The 17,216-nt window shown below is 40.9% G+C and overlaps 1 protein-coding gene across 11 annotated transcripts in view; it reads right to left on the bottom strand.

Annotated features, from left to right (window-relative positions):
- The window catches only part of NCOA2 (nuclear receptor coactivator 2), a 273,875-nt gene that overhangs the window by 94,813 nt on the left and 161,846 nt on the right, over positions 1–17,216 (bottom strand). For all 11 annotated transcript variants that reach the window (XM_027127937.1, XM_027127938.1, XM_027127928.1 and 8 more), the window contains one exon: positions 1,287–1,391. In XM_027127937.1, coding sequence (XP_026983738.1) covers positions 1,287–1,372 — 86 coding nt within the window. In that variant the 5' untranslated portion in view covers positions 1,373–1,391. The remainder of the gene's footprint in view (positions 1–1,286; positions 1,392–17,216) is intronic.

The following is a 17,216-nucleotide window of genomic DNA, read 5'->3' as shown; positions in this document are numbered from 1 at the left end:
TGTTCTCTTCTTTTGGTAGCAGAACTTTGGGAGCTACTTGGGCTCCATCGGAAGGCCTGTCAATCCAGGTGCTCTGCCCTCCCTTCCCAAGGGGTGGGCTCCTGAGCTACACCAGGCCAATCAGAAGCTCTTCCCAGAATTCCACTGGGTAGAATGACCCCAAATGGACAAGAGGTGGAGCTGATTCCCTTTGGCAGCAGTGCCTTGGTGACACAGTCCATTAACTCTGCTCTCTAGATCCTAGGAGTTATCCTCATTCCAAGCTCCCCTAAAACTTAGTTCATATTTTGATCTTTTAATTTTTTTTTTTTTTTTTTGCGGTACGCAGGCCTCTCACTGCCACGGCCTCTCCCGCTGCGGAGCACAGGCTCCGGACGCGCAGGCCCAGCGGCCATGGCTCACCGGCCCAGCCGGTGTCAAAAGTATATTGTCAGAAAATTCCTAGGAATGGAACTGATAGTTCAAAAGAAGATATGCATTTATAATTTTAACAGATACTGCTAAATTACCCTGCATGGAGGTTATAACAACTCATACTTCCACCCATAATATATGATATGCAACTTGTTTTAAAATTATTTGTTTTATTCACTGAAGACCCACAGTCTTTATCACCAATTCAAAAGCAAGGGGATTCAACATTTCATTTCTTGCTCTTAAATATTAAAAAAAAGAAAGAAAGGGCTTCCCTGGTGGCGCAGTGGTTGGGAGTCCGCCTGTCGATGCAGGGGACGCGGGTTCGTGCCCCAGTCCGGGAGGATCCCACATGCCGCGGAGCGGCTGGGCCCGTGAGCCATGGCCGCTGAGCCTGCGCGTCCGGAGCCTGTGCTCCGCAACGGGAGAGGCCACAACAGTGAGAGGCCCGTGTACCGCAAAAAAAAAAGAAAGAAAGAAAGAATAAAAGCCAGTATAAATATAACAGCAAACTTTTTTTACTATGGGTTGTCTTATCATTATGACATTCTAAAAGCAAACAGGAGTAAAAATGTGAAAAGTTCAAGATTATATAGAATAAATTGGTTTTAAGAGTCAAAGTACACAGGGGACCCAGAAGTATGTAGCTTTCCTCTTCTTGTAAAGAATAATAAAATCTGTAACCGATTAGCATATCTAAAATGTAAATAATACATAACTAAATAATACATAACTGTCCAAAGGCTTGACAGTTAGGGAGAAAAACCAAAGAGCATCTGAATCAGGTGTGAAATCAGTGTGATAAAATATCAAAGGCTCATGCATGTGGCTTTCATGGGCAATACTGGTTGTGTTCTCAGTGAGAATCTAACCTGGGTCCAAGTTGGTCAGGACATTCCTTACGCTTTCTTGTCTCTGCCCTGGATGGGTCAGAGGTATTTTCTCCCATCCCACTCATCTTGAACACATATCAGCAACTGAAACAGAAAACAAGGAGAAAACAAGTGAAGAGAGCTGATGATCAATTTACCAACTATAAAAAAAGCTATGGCTTTCATCAGAAATTTGACAGCAGTAATTAACACACTGTTTTGACTTATGTGCATGTATATTTCCCAATGAAAAGGCACGTATATTTTTTTTTTTGTAACTGTGCTTAAGTTAAGCAAATGTAAAGGTAAACAATTAAAAAACAAACAAGCCTACCTCAATGGGCCCACTCTTTGAACAGGAGTTGTATTTCAGCAGCACCCTGAACTATACACAATCTGCCAGTCTCTGCTGCCAGCCTCCAGTTTCAGGAGCGCTCTTGCACTGTGTGGGAACTACAGGTGCCATAAGGGGCTCCTCCCAGACTCTGTTTGGGGTTGGCCAATGTCAAGTCTATGCTGCAATCACTCACCCATGAAGAACAGCCCCGGGAAGAGGCAGTGCCTCACCACAAAGCTGAATGTTTCCAAATCCGACCAGGGCACTCTGACACCCCTGTCCTGGCGAGCAATGTCCCTCAAACAGAGGATCTTCCTGCCTCCCTGGCATCTCCCTGGGGTCTCCTCCTGCATCAGCTGCTCACTGCTCCCTCCTCAGGGCCCTCTCTCCTGGCAGCTCCCTCCCTGAGCAGTGGCTTTCTCTCACATCCTGCCACCCCTGACCCTCCCTCCCTCCCTCAGCTGATTCTAGCTGCAATCTCCCAAGGTCTTAAGATGTACTCAAAAGATCAGAAACATTACTGACCCTAATGGAAGAGGCCAATTACTGGCCCCTGCTCTCTGAGTTCCTTTCCCTAAGAAAATAAAAGGACATATAATAAGAGAATCAGTGTGTTCACATTGGTCATGATGAGCGCCATCAAAATAACATTTAAATATGCAAATAACAAGAGTGACAGAGGTTTAAGTTCCAAAAGAACTAAGCAAAGGGACTAGAAAAGATTTTGAGGAAGTGGAAGACGGTGTTACTTAAGGTGCTTAATAACTGCTCAGCAAAAGAAAAGCAACAGCCCCAAAGGTTTAAGTCAGCATTTACAAGTCTCTCCTAGAGTTCTAATTCTATGCCATTTCCCCGTCTTCTGTCCCCCAGGCTTCAAAAACTACCTTCGCCCTCCTTCTTTTCCTGCAGTGGCTTTTCATCCTTTCCAGACTGGAAAAATCAGAGGGACGTGCCTTATCAGTAGAAGGTCAAGAACTTATAGAAGATGCCATAGAGTAACAGGTTCATCGAGAGCAAGGACAAAGAGGAAGGTGGGCTAAGAGAGCACCGCCCAGTTCCAATGGTGGCAGCACAGCCACATAGCCATCCAACTGCCCGGCCGCTCCCCAGGCTGGGATCTGGGCGCTCAGGTTCACTACACTCATTTTTTCTGGCCTCAACTCTGATCCAGGCGGGGAAGAGGAGTTAAACTTTTTTTTGAGGAATCCCGTGTAAGGAGGATGAAGAGACACTGTATCAGTTGAGGGAGGTGGCGCCGATTACATTCTATTCAAGAGGTCACATCAGGAGGGGACAACTCTGAAAGGTAGTGCCAGAGCTTCCTGCTGCTGGGAGCAATGTAACTCGTCCCAAGGTCCTGTGCTGTACTCACAAGTTTGGGCTGATAGGTATAAACTGTCTCTCGTTACCGTGCATTTAGCATTTACGCTGCACCAAGCGATTTACAGATACAATTTAATCAGCAAAGACAGACTATGAGAAGCAAGAGAGCAAAGAAGCCAGGACACATATCCAAGCTCCACCAGTTGGTTCGCTGTGGGACCTTAAGAAGAAGTTACCTCTCGTGCCTCGATTACCTCTTCTGTAAAATGGGGATAATCATTAGCATCTATAGCACAAGGCTGTTGAGTGGGTCAGCAAAGGGCAGAAGTGGGATTGACACACAGGCTTACACACTCTTAACCACTGAGTTATGGCAAGGGGTCGCCTCATCAAAACAGCCATTCTTCCTCTAATCATGGAATCACGGGTCAGAAGGGAGAAGCAAGATCCGGACTGCCTGGCCCCCATGCTCGACTCCTTCCCCCTCACCTAAATATCATTTGTTCATTCAAAGACTGCCTGCCCGCCACTGTGCGTCAGGCTCAGTGTGTGAGGACCGTGAGAAGGGATGTCTCTCTCTGGAAGAAAACAAGGTGAGGGAGAGAAATTTATGTAGGAAAAACTCCAACAAGGAAAAACAGGTGAGATCCAAGAAGGAACACGAGTGAGCTCTCAACAACCAACCTAGGGGATTTTCACCCTGGAAGCAGCTTTCTATAAATCAAAAAAATTTAAGTAAATTTTTATCATCAAAATATAGCCCCTGAAATGTAACAAAATACCCTATATAGTAGGTATATGTGATAAGTCTGTAGATACAAATGGCCACCCCCCACCAAAAGTATTAAAAAGTATAGTATTGAATACTATCAGAAAGCTCAGAAAGCTTCTCAACAGACAAGTAAAAATAAGTGACTGTTTTCCTTGAAGTCGTATATACTCAGTTTGGGGTTTAGCATTAGCATCAGCATCACCTACTTTTATTTTTCCCAAAACATATATCTAATAATTGTAACTCTGCATGAAGGGACAGCGCTGATGCATTTCAACAAGGGACTGGATGGAAGTGAGGCGTGAAGGCAGGAGCGCCCGGGTTCTGGTCCAAGCACACTAAAACCATTTGAGCAGACTCTTTATGTTTTACTTGTATCTACCCAAGTCTGGTTCACAAACCACTCCATTTGTAGCTTTAAAACTCATTATTGGGCTTCCCTGGTGGCGCAGTGGTTAAGAATCCGCCTGCCAATGCAGGGGACTCGGGTTTGAGCCCTGGTCCGGGAAGATCCCACATGCCGCAGAGCAACTAAGCCCGTGTGCCACAACTACTGAGCCTGCGCTGTAGAGCCCGCGTGCCACAACTACTGAAGCCCGTGCGCCTAGAGCCTGTGCTCCGCAACAAGAGAGGCCACCGCAATGAGAAAACCGCGCACTGCAACGAAGAGTAGCCCCCGCTCACCACAACTAGAGAAAGCCCGCGCACAGCAACGAAGACCCAACGTGGCCAAAAATAAAATAAATAAATATTTTTAAAAAATCATTATTTTCTGCTTGAACTAAGTTATTTAAACGCCAACTTTCCCCTTTTATTTTTATGTGATGGTACCTTAAACACACTTCCTCAAAACCTAAAAATTTCAGCTTTTCAGACATTCTTGCTTGTTCGTCTGTGTCTGCCCCATACGTCCTCTTTTCTGAGCAACTTTCCTAGGCTATGGGTGCCCAGGACACACTGCCAACCAAACTTTAAACCACCAAAGGGAAGAAAAAGGACTGGGGGTGGGGGTGGTCTGCAGTCACTGGCCAAGCTGGGGACAGGCAGATGCCCTCTGCCAGCCGCAGCCATCAGGCTGGGGATGCCCTGTCTGAATCACTGCTCATCTCCCAGGGAAAAAAAGGACAGACTCTCAGACGGAGAAAAAAAGGAAAAAGCGAATTTAGTGCTGGAGCAGGGAGAGGAGGAGGCTGGGGAAGGTGGTGACAGGCAGTGGACGGCTCCTGGCGCCTCCCACCTGCCTGCCACGGGGCCAGAAGTAGATGTGATGTTACAGCAGACGTGTGGATTTAAGCCCTGCTCCTCAGTGGATGAACCAAACAAATGACAGGAACCTCATCAGTGAGGTTCTCAAAGAGAAGAACTGAGGGGCTCTAACCTAGACTGCTCTAACTGATGTTCTTAACGCCCTGTGGAGGCTCGGCTGGCAGCAAGTGTTAGTATTTCACGCCCGAGCGTGCGTGCGTGCGTGTGTGCGCGCGCGCTAGGGGAGTCAATTTTTTTCCCACCCAAGTAACACATAAAAACCAGTGACAGATAGACAGATAGATCTATGGCTTCCAGGGTGCACGTACACATAGAAAAATCATCGAAAATAAAATAAACTGGGGGGAGGGATAGACTAGGAGATTGGGATGGACATATACACACTACTATATATAAAACAGATAACTAATAAGGACCTGCTGTATAGCACAAGGAACTCTACTCAATCCTCTGTAATGACCTATATGGGAAAAGAATCTCAAAAAGAGTGAATATAGGTATATGTATAACTGATTCACTCTGCTGTATACCTGAAACTAACACAACGTTGTAAATCAACTATACTCCAATAAAAATTAATTAAAAAAATAAACTGTAGGGCTTCCCTGGTGGCGCAGTGGTTGAGAGTTCGCCTGCCGATGCAGGGGATGCGGGTTCGTGCCCTGATCCGGGAAAATCCCACATGCTGCGGAGCGGCTGGGCCCGTGAGCCATGGCCGCTGAGCCTGCGCGTCCGGAGCCTGTGCTCCGGCAACGGGAGAGGCCACAACAGTGAGAGGCCCGCGTAACGCAAAAAAAAAAAATAAATAAATAAATAAATAAATAAACTGTATAGATAGATGAGTTTTAATGGATTTTTGTAGATCAAAGTTACATATTAATTTGCAGTGAAAAGGAAGGAAATGGAGGATACAGAAGGGCAGCATTGAAGGTTTAGACATTTTATTTTGTGAGTAGGTCTAACCTAATAGTTTCTTAAAAGGTCTGCATGTTTTCAACATTCACATGAAATTAACGTTCTGGAGCATTTCACTCTGAATTCTGAAGAGTTCAATGTAAATCACAAAAACTGAAAATGACACAAGTAAACTCCTGGGTCATATCTGATGGGAAATGACAGTCATAGAGAACAAGCCAGTTTCTACCAGATGCTGGGTGGAGCGCGGAGTGTGTGTGAAAGGACAAGACTGGAAAAGAAGTTCCAATTTGTCCATTCTTGTTATCTAGAACCAAACAATAGCTCTGCTTTCACTGTGACAGCACATCCTCCCTCACATCCTCTGATATCAACTTGTACGAACTAGACAGTTAGAGGAAAGATTTACAGCCACAAGAACTGATGTTTGATTTTCTTAAATTAGCAATATTCTGGGCGGGTACGTGTGTGAATAATGCCAGTTAAATCCTTAGCATAATGACAGAAAGCAAAACAAAATGTTAACCCTCAATACAGCTAAAAAATGCACTCTTCTTGCATGAAATTCACCGATGTAGCTTACAAGGTAACAAAGCTGTTGCTCACAATACAGCCTCATGCCATTAAAATTAGTTAATCATCCAGAATTTATGTAAATGATAATGTACATTTTATCTTTTATCAGTATTGGCCATCTTTCAAACAAGGCCTGTAGGGCTGTCAGATTTTTTATATGCTGAGCAAATTCAGTTAAAGAAGAAATAAGGATAATGCTGTTGCTGAACTCCAAACATAATATGTGATCAAACATCAGATCTCTATTGCCAGTTTCAAGAAATATTTTTAAAAAGTTAGGCCTGCTCTGAAATTCCTCACCTCACTTTGAGATGAAATTTATAATGAAATGACATACAAAGCTGTTGGAACAACTTTTCTTATCAACACCTATGTGAGGAGGAGCTGCCTGATAAATCATCCAGCTCTTGATATGAGACCAGAAATGCCTCTATACTTTCTAAGGCCTTCCAGGCTCTTCCAGAACTCTCTTTACAAGAGACAGATGACACTGTTGTGTACTCTGTGGTCTGATTCTTCACAAACTTTGCAAGACTGAGAAATACTCAAGTAATATTAAAAGTGTACATACATCTTCACTTAAGCACTTTTCCATTTCTATTCTATTAAATTGATTATGAAAGGATAATCTTTTAGGGTCCTCCATCGCTCAGAAGTCCACCTCAAAAGTTAGATGCATGCATTATTTCTTTATCACAAGTAAAAACATCTGTTCATTCTAAACTGTAAACAATTTCTCCCTCAGAATATACTGTGTTCCAGGAGGATCCCTTTATGTTACAGAAGCAAAATTTCTGGGTCAGACTCTGATAAGCCTAAAAAAACACAGTATCTACTTTTAAAATATACACAACGTGCTTTTAGGATGTAGATGCCCGAGAAAGGTAGAAAATAGGGAGTGGGCCAATCCTTGGACGTCAGTTAGAGGATACAGCAGTGAAGACAAGGAAGGGGAAAAACCACTTTCTAAACAGTGTCAACTAAACAAAACTACCCAAAGCAAACAATATTTTGGCAAGACCCCAACTCTTGGCAAGAGTTAAAAAAATCTTCCGTGCAGTAAGTATACAGATTGTATGCAAGGACGTATCGTTGATTCATCCAAACAAGCAAACAAAGAGCATCACACATACAAACACAACGTAAGCAGAACTTTGAAGATTTACTGAATGCAGGGATGAGAGCACACAGAAAAAAAACCTCTTCCTTCCCACTGGCAAGACAAGTAATGCATTAATACAGTGATAGAAGAGGCTATTCAATATTTCAAAAGTAAATTTTTGTTAGTAAAACGATATATTATTTTCCCCGAAGTGTTACTTTTTACTGGATCATAGAAACACTTTTAACTTCATCTTTACATGATATTATTTTGTTCCTTGCTTTTCATACGATAAAATTTTAGTTTACCCCACACATTGCAGTGTGTATTTTCATAAAACTGCACATTAATTCATACAGTGACAAGAGTTAAGTTGCAAAGTTTTAGGAGACTCCCTTCATACAAATCCAGAATAAAGGGCATCTTACCGGAAACAAATTCTCAGTTAAACTTCACTACTTTTGAGCAACTTACTGTACACGTGGTTTTTTAAATTAACTTCAATAAGTCAAACACATACTATTATTAGGAGATGATTTTTCCAAAATAAAACACTAACAGTTTCCAGTTGGATACAGGATTTCAGAAAATACCACAGACTACAACTGCATCTCTTCTTCTCCAAGTAAAATGGCTTCAACACCTACCTTCTCTTATGCTGTTTCTCACTCCACAGGAACATAATAACTGTGTAGAGACAAATGTTTAAGCTAAAAATTCCTTCCTTTTCAATATGCCCCACTCTCAGATTTACTTTTGTATAATAGCCTTAAAGTGGTATATTAGACAGTAACTAGAAGACATATTCCATTTTCTGACTGAAAGCCAATAATCCTCATGAATTTTTTAGCTAAAAGACACTTCAAGATGCCATTGGAAAGACTGTAATAAACACATTAGGCTGCAAATGGGTGGCAGCCACTCTTTAACACATGCTGCAATAATCAAATAAATGGCTAAATTCATTTTCGCTGGTTACACAAATATTTTGCTGTAACATTTCCATAATCTCCATCTCTCGTAAAGAAGGAAAAATCCTCTCTGAAAGTCTTATCTTAGCAAAATTCGGTGCAGGATATGTCAGTAGCAGAGAGCTGTTCTAAACTATCATTACCAACGGGCGGGGGGGGGGGGGAGGAAACGTCTAGTCTGACATCAGTGGCATAAGATGGTTTCCACTTTCTGAATTCTCACAGGCTAAGTTCCTTAATATAGCCAGTCACTGGGCTGCTTCTACACCCAACGACGTCAGCCGGTGCTAATCCAGCCAGGAATAGCAAGACTAGGTTTTAACAAGGCCTCAGATGAGGAAACACCAGGGGAAGAACTGCATTCCTTGCATAATGTAAGCACTTCTCGCCCCTTCAAGCAGGGTGTACTTAGTCCCTATTAAATATCTGGAAAACCATTTTTCACCAAAGGCTTGGCATTCTGGAAAGAAGTCATCCAACTAAGAACCACAATGTAGTGCTTGTGTTAGCGTTTCATAAACTTCTCCAGATTAAAACTCAATTCTCTGTCTTAATTCTGAAACCCATTTTAAACTTGAGATTTCAAAAAAGCCTTCCTAATTTATGAGAAAAACTTACAGAAATGTCCAGGGCAAGACAGTCTATACCTATGTAAAAAGTATTTTTGATTATTCCAGTTGTAAAAAGTTTTTAAGTAAATAAATGAGAATCTTCTCCCACAGTATAATATGTTGTTTGCTGTTTTTTTGCTAACACTTATTACTTATTAAGCGTTAAGCACTTTTCTTGTTTAAAAACCTACATTTTAATGTTTTTTATATATGTGCATGTACACATACACACCCTCTCTCTCTCTCTCTCTCACACACACACACACACACACACACACGCACGCACACCCTCACCCTTTACAGATTATCTAACCTCTCTGACCTGTTTCCATAAGTAATTTGCTCAAATTGCTCAGATAATAACTGACAGGTCAGGAGTCACGCTCGAGTGTAATCATAACGGCTATCATTTACTGAGTGCTTACCATCTTGGCAGGTATTCTCTAGGTACTTTACACATAGGTAGACCTTTAGTTCCCATAACCATCTATGATTATCACCAATTTACAGATGAGGAAGCTGAGGTACAGAAGAGCTACAGTAACCTGACTGAGGCCACATCGTTAGGAAGTTTTAGAGCTCATAAGTGAATCCAAACACCTCCTCAATTCTTAACCACTGCAACGTGAGCACTGAGGCTCCTATTCTTTAATTATTTTCACTGAAGTGAGAAATGTAAACTTATGTAAATTATAGAAAGCAGCATATTTTAACTTAATTTGATAAACACTGAATATGCAATTTAAAAGTACTTTTTGCCAAAAATACAGTAGTTTCATTGTAAAATTCAAAATACTATAAAAAATACCTAGCATCATTCATCTATCCATTCAATAAATAATTAATGCACCAGGCACTGTTGTAGACATGGATAGAGCCAGGAACAAAACAGACAAAGCCCCTGTCCTGCTGAAGCTCATGTTCTATTGCAGAAAGGAAATCCTGCCTCAGCTCATAAGCAATTATTCCCTGAAGAAAAATGAAACATTACCATTATTACTGAATTTATTATGAAGTTACTGAAGTAATAAAACCAGCTAGGAATTTTCTCTGGCACACCAAGAATGCTGAGTTTCATTCAAAATAGTAAAAGCCTTCTTTTTCCTACAGAATCAGAAGTAGTAACTGGTTAATTTTAAAAGGCAGTCATCAAGAGCAATTACAGAAAATGATACCTACTAGTTAAATCATTTCGTTTTAACTTTAAACATCACATATTTGAGTATCGGTCTCCATTGGGGTTTCATATTGTCTTTCTCACATAAATCAAACCTATCATTAAGGCACTGTCTACTATTTCCAAGTTTTGTTTATTTAAAATAGAGCTAGGGGCTTCCCTGGTGGCGCAGTGGTTAAGAATCCACCTGCCAATGCAGGCGACACAGGTTCAAGCCCTGGTCTGGGAAGATCCCACATGCCGCGAACCAACTAAGCCCGCGAGCCACAACTACTGAAGCCCGTGTGCCTAGAGCCCATGCTCCACAACAAAGAGAAGCCACCACAATGCAGAGTAGCCCCCGTCTGCTGCAACTAGAGAAAGCCCGCGCGCAGCAACGAAGACCCAACACAGCCAAAAATAATAAATAAATAAATAAAAATAATAATAAAATAAAATAGAGCTAGAACTCACAGACACTTAGAGTTCTTATAAGTGCTTATGAGGTATAGATTTTCATTATTTTTTCCCAGTCTTTTACAGATGTGTTGCGTATACCTATTTGGAAGCAATTTTGGTCCATCTGACTGAGTTTTTCAAACCATTCAGCTTAGCTTTTATAGAAACGTATGTACCTTTTCACACTCACAATCAGTTACATAATATTTAATAAAATTATGTGATTACAATAACAAGCACAACTAGCATAAACCAGTCTGGACAAGAAGCCGGCTCTTGGTAGGCATGCAACGTCCCTGCTGTGCAGAAGTGTGGGGTGTTCTGCATTGCCCACCAGCCTGGGGCACTTGGAGCCTAGCATTCTTGTGATTTACAGAGGGAAATGCAGATCATGTGGTCAGTTCCAGCCTTTCAGCCCCAATGAAAGTTGATTATGAAAATGAGAATTTATGCAAAGCTAACCTGAAAGCATAGATCATGAAATCCTTCAATAAGTTTAACTGAATATGTATTACATGCCATGCATGGTTCTAGGAATTGGGGGATACGGCAATGAACGAAACAGACCACGTCTTTTGTCCATAAGAGAAACAGTGAAACAAATAAAATTTACCATATCAGGTAGTGATCAGAGCTATATAAAAAAATATATATGCAGGGCTAGGATAGTACAACGTGTCAATAGATGGGGGTGAGGAGTGCCGTTTTACCTGCGTGGTCAGGAAAGTTCTCTCTTGATAGAGTGACACCTTTCTAACAGAACTCTAAGATCCATAATAGAATTTCTTTATTATGCAACCATTAAAACAAAATTCAGGAAAAGTCGTACAATGCAATGGCTAAGAGCACATCCTCTGGTGTCAACTCAGGTTTGGAATGCCCGGAATACCACATATTAGTTGTGCTAATTAACCCTATTGGACCTAAGTTTCCTCATTTCTAAAACTGTAGAAATACTAATACATACTTTTATAAGTTTGTTGAGAGCATGAAATGTAAAGCACATAGAACAATGATTGGCATCTAGTAATGGCTTATTTAATAAATGTAAGATATTGTAGGTTGAATTTAATACCATGTGAATGCTTATGAAACAATCTAAGTTGATGGTGAATTACAGTTAAAGAGAAAAATTAATTTATAGAAAAAAATTAGAATTCACCAATGTATTAGCAGTTAAACTGTTTCAACAAGCACTGTGGGTATAATTTAATGTTTGCATTTTCCAAGTTTCCTTTCATTAACACATCAGATTTTAATGAGTTTACCAAAAGGCAGAAAGGAGGAAAGGGAGAGGGAGGCAGGGAGGGAGGGAAGGAGACCCGGCCGTGCCACTGGAAGAAAACAAAAACAACAAGCAAACCAGAGATTCTTTTAAATAACCAGGCTCTCCAGGATGCAAATTAAAACGTACAAATTGTTAACATGCTTATTTTCAGGAAGCAAATTGCATAAAATGAGGTAAAGCTACTCTATGGTAAGTGGCACGAAAAATGCCTAAAGTGAATGAAATAAGAAATTGGACCCCCTTTTACAGGTAAGTATTTGCAATGAAATTTAAAGTATAAATTATTTCCTTTTACCAATCAAAGGATATTCTGTAACAGTATTCTATAACTACTGAAACTCTATTACAACCAAATTATATTTTCTCCAAAGCTACCCCAAGTTCTTCTAAATAAGAAAGATGGAGGCTCTTGGTCATTCTGGACTCATTACTGTATCCTAGTCTTAACTTTTGTAACTTTCTCATGTTTTCTCTCCCACAGATGCGACTCTTCTGAAGAACAATGTCCAAATCACAAGAAGCTTCCCGCAAAGGTTACTCAAATCGCGCTTCCTCAGGAAAATCTTCTCTTTCAGGTTCAGCTGAAAAGCCATCTTCTTTATGCAGGCCTCATGGATTCCACCAGGAAGAATTAGAGGTTCCCTTCTACTTGTTCCCTGGCCCATAGGACATGCGATTAAGAGAACGCTTCTTTCTTCTGCATCCTCAGTTGCCTCCTTCCCAGTGAGGGTCCAGGGCATTCTCCTGATGGGCCAGGCAGGCCCACACTGCTGTCCCCCACGCCAGGTTCTGGGCGCCAGAGATGCCACGGAAGACACTCTCTTTCCTTTTCTCATTCACACTCATTTCACTCCAAGCTTTCCTAGCGTTCTCCAAGCATTCTTTGTCTCCAGTCAAACAGAACACAAAGCAGGGGCAAAACTTTTAAGCATGTCCCAGGGACAACGTTTAGGACCCAAATGAAATGTCTGTGGTTAGAGAAGAAAAAAGGATCACAGTTATACAGCTCCTTGGGGCAGTTTAAATTATGTCTCGCATATAAGAAGTCTTTTTCTGGAATACTTTTTTATGCTCTTTCCCTGTTCTCTTCCACAGAAGTGGAAAGTGAGCAAGGAGGAAAACCCTGGTTTGGTGGGAGGACCTCCGATTCATTTTTTCACCATACAAATTCTGGCAAACTTTCTTTTCGTCAGATCATTACAATAACTCCAAACAGTATTTGCTATGAGGCAATGGTTGCCATCAAAAATAGAAAAAAGGCAGCTCTGGATCAACAGGTCCCCCTTCCCCCAATCCAATTTGTTCTTATAAAAATAAGCCAAATTAGGCATTTTTATTTGCAAATAACACATACCTACAGAATGATTTACTGAGAATTACTAGAATTTAGAAAGTTATTTACAAGAATTCATTATTTGAAAAGAATTTTAAAATTACCTTGGCACCTGAACTTATAAGCCGAAACACACACTTTAACCATTTTCTTCACTCTCAAACACTGGATTTTAGTAATTATCGAAACTAACCATACTTGAGTTTAGGAGAGATTTGTACTTCAGCTTAAGTTTCAAACTTGGAACACATAAACAGCTCTCAGTAGAAGTGCAATCATATTGTTAGTATTGCGATTGTACAATGGAGCCCAATTGTCTGACCTCAGGATCGGGGTGTGGAGAATTAGGGAGCCCTCTCGATTTGCCAGATTTTGTTAAGAGCAGAGCTGTCCTGGAGAGCTGTCAATGGAGGGCTTTCTCCTTCCCGCTCCAGATGCAGAGTTATTGCATTTTGGGGAACTAAAGTTATAACTGGACTCAAGAACTGAGCTTCTTCTAATCACCCTTTGGGTAGTTAATACAAATTTAAACCCAAATGAGCTTAAAGGGCGTTAAAAATAATAATTTAATGGACTAGATCAGGGTGGTCTCAAACAGGCATTGAAAAGATTAAAACAACTTCCTCCTATTGGAGAATGTGTCCTTCTGTACCTTTTTTTTTTCAATTAGTCCTAAAAATGTGTTTGCACTGAGAGAGTGAAGAATCATTGTTTTTGTAAAACCTACAGCTATGGATAAAGATCTGTAAGGCTGCTGCACCTTATTTAACCATAACTGGCAAGTTAATAAGCATGAAATGAAAACTTTAAAGAAATTAAGGTAATTGCTTGACACCTCAGATACAGGTAACTATTATATTCCTTTTGCTTGGTATCGGGGGAAAAAAGAGAACTCATTAAGCTGAAACTCAAACCCTGGCTCCAGTTAGGATAAATGATGTAGAAAAAACTAAGCTCTCAGAGAAATCACAACACATTATATATGTATGTTCATAACACAGGCATATGACTTCTTTAGTTTGGTGTTTTAAAGCAATGTTGCGAAATCCAGAGTAATGACTATTATTCAGGGCAAAAACATATTTGGGCCCTGGACAATTAAATTTTATATAAGGTTAAGTTTCTAATTAATAAAGATCTCTTCTTGGTATTAAAAATATAACCTAAATTATAGGATTTTAATTTAAAAATCTATTTGCATTTCTTTCCTTCTGATGTTCAACTGCGCTGATAACTGAGTAGCTGCTGAGAGCAAACTACTGGGCTCTCTGGACACTGTGATACGATCACGGAGTAAGAAACAGAACTTAATCTCAAGAAATCAAAGACTGAGGAAGAAGAAACAAGTATGTGGTAAACTAACGCGGGATCTGGCACACATGAAAAACACAAAGTGCTCGCGAAGAGAAATCACTTCTTGTCGTGGGGAGCCTCGGCGAAGGTCTGACGAATGGGCCGAGTTGGGTTTTGAAGAAGGGGTACTACATTTCAAAGGGAAGCTGGGGTGGTGGTGAGGGTGTCCCAGGACCCTAGGGTGCCAAAGCGGCGCGCTTAATAGAGAGCACGGTCGGGCCAGAGACGCTGGGTGACCACACGGCCATGTGACTCGACAGCTAGGGGGGCTCTGGGTCTTTCCATCCTCACCCAATCTCTTCTCCCCCCAGGATGCTGTCAGGCCCTGGTTATGGTGCTGGCTGCACCCTACCTCCCCCAGTGCCACCCGGGAGCTGTGGGAAACGCACCCTCCGGCTCCACCCAGCCGGCCTGAAGGACGCACCCTGGCGGCGGGCGGGGTCTAACAAGCCCGGACGCTGAGGCCTGCTGAGCTTCGCCAACCACCGCCATCAGCTGCAGGGAGAAAGTTTCTTGTCCCATCGGTGACCTGAAATCTGACTAACTCATAGTATTAATAATCTGCTCTGACAAAAAAGGAAAGGGAGAGGTAAGGCAGAGTACATTTTATTCACTGAATTCACGTTTTCACCACGTATTTAGTAAGCATCTACTTTGGAGCGTCAGACTATAGAAAACCCTAAATGCTAGAATAAGTAGCAGTCCCTGTTGACTTACTAAACCACAGGCACAGTGGAAAGGTCTCAGCCAGAGGTGGTCAGACCACAGTTAGGGCAGCGGTACCCACCACAGGTTTGGAAGCGTAGGGAGGAGGGGCTGAAGGCTTCTAAAGGATACTGCAAACGGCCACATATGGTACAAGTGCATTTATAGGAAACATCCAGAATAAGCAAATCCACAGAAACAGAAAGCAGATTAGTGGTTGCCAGGGGCTAAGGGGAAAGGCAGAGGGGGAGTGACTGCTAACGAGCACAGGGTTTCTTTTCGGGTTGATGAAAATGTTCTGAAACTAGATAGTGGTGATGGCTGCACAACTGGTGAATAAACTAAAAACCACTGAACCGGACACTTTCAAATGGTGAATTTTACGTTACATGAATTGTATCTCAATAAAGCAGCTTTTATTAAAAACAAAAAACCAGAAAACGACAACAACAAGCCCCACGAGCTATCAGGCCTGATACTGATGACCTGCAGAGTTGTAGAACAGGTAAATGGATGGTTTACAAATATTTAGGAAACAAACTGGCGACTATTACGAGCAAGAATGACTTCTCTAATGATTCACCCCACGTGAACTGTCCTCCTTCTTTCTGCTAAAGAGATAAGAACTTTGTTTTTAAAGTTTTATTACTTTTTCTTAATAAAAGTAATGCATGCTCGTAGTAGAAAATTTAGAATATAAAATGCTAAAGAATATATTGCATGTATTCCTACCACACAGAGAATAACCATTAAATTAAAAAAATTTCTGCTCAGCATTGGGAGTTTTGGACTGACATGTACACATTGCTCTATTTAAAAAGGATAACCAACAAGGAACTACTGTATAGCACAGGGAACTCTGCTCAATATTCTGTAATAACCTATATAGGAGAAGAATTTGAAAAAGAATAGATACATGTATATGTATAACTAAATCACTTTGCTGTACACCTGAAACACAACACTGTTAATCAACTATACTCCAATATAAAATAAAAATTTTTTAAAAATGTACTGTGTGTGTGTGCCACAAACTGCATGTACAATTTTATAGATGCCCTTATTACTTCTAAGATTTTTCCATGGTATTAAATATGTCTTTATAAACATAATTTTTAATGGCTCTATGATATTCCGTCATATGAAAGTACCATAATATATTTAAACATTTTCTATAATCATTTAGTTTGCTTCCATTTTTTACCACCATAAATAACACTGTGATGAATATCTTTTATATAAGTACGGATCCACATATCTGATTAATTAATAATCAATAGTCAATACAATAGTCTCAGAAATGTAATTACCAGATCAAACGGTGTGACCATATTTAAAGCTATTATATTTACTGTCAAATTATTTTCCAAAAAGGCTGTACTAATTTCTAATCACCTCAGCAGGGTATGTGAGGTCCCATCGTACCAGAATTCACAATAATAATGAATATTATGATTTTTAAAAATGCTTTGCAAATCTGAAGACTATGGCACGACATTATTTTCTAATTTAAACTGATCACTAATAACTGAGTATTTTTCAAATGTTTTATAAGCATTTCATGTTTACTTTAATAAAAGAATGTGGAGTCAGGGATCTGGCATAGACACAGCATGTTCAGGTTGGTGAGGCATCTGAGTTACTGCTAGTGTAGAGATGAAAGCAGATGTGGCTCATAGTGAATCACCTGAGAAACTTTTTAAAAACATGGCTTTCCAGGCTCCACCCCAGACCAACGAAATTAGAACCCCCCTGCAGAACGA

Source organism: Aethalodelphis obliquidens, unplaced genomic scaffold, assembly GCF_003676395.1.
Source record: "Aethalodelphis obliquidens isolate GAN/ISIS:26980383/991018 unplaced genomic scaffold, ASM367639v1 scaffold33, whole genome shotgun sequence".
NCBI classification, from domain to species: domain Eukaryota; kingdom Metazoa; phylum Chordata; class Mammalia; order Artiodactyla; family Delphinidae; genus Aethalodelphis; species Aethalodelphis obliquidens.
This window is presented reverse-complemented; position numbering and strand designations above follow the sequence as displayed.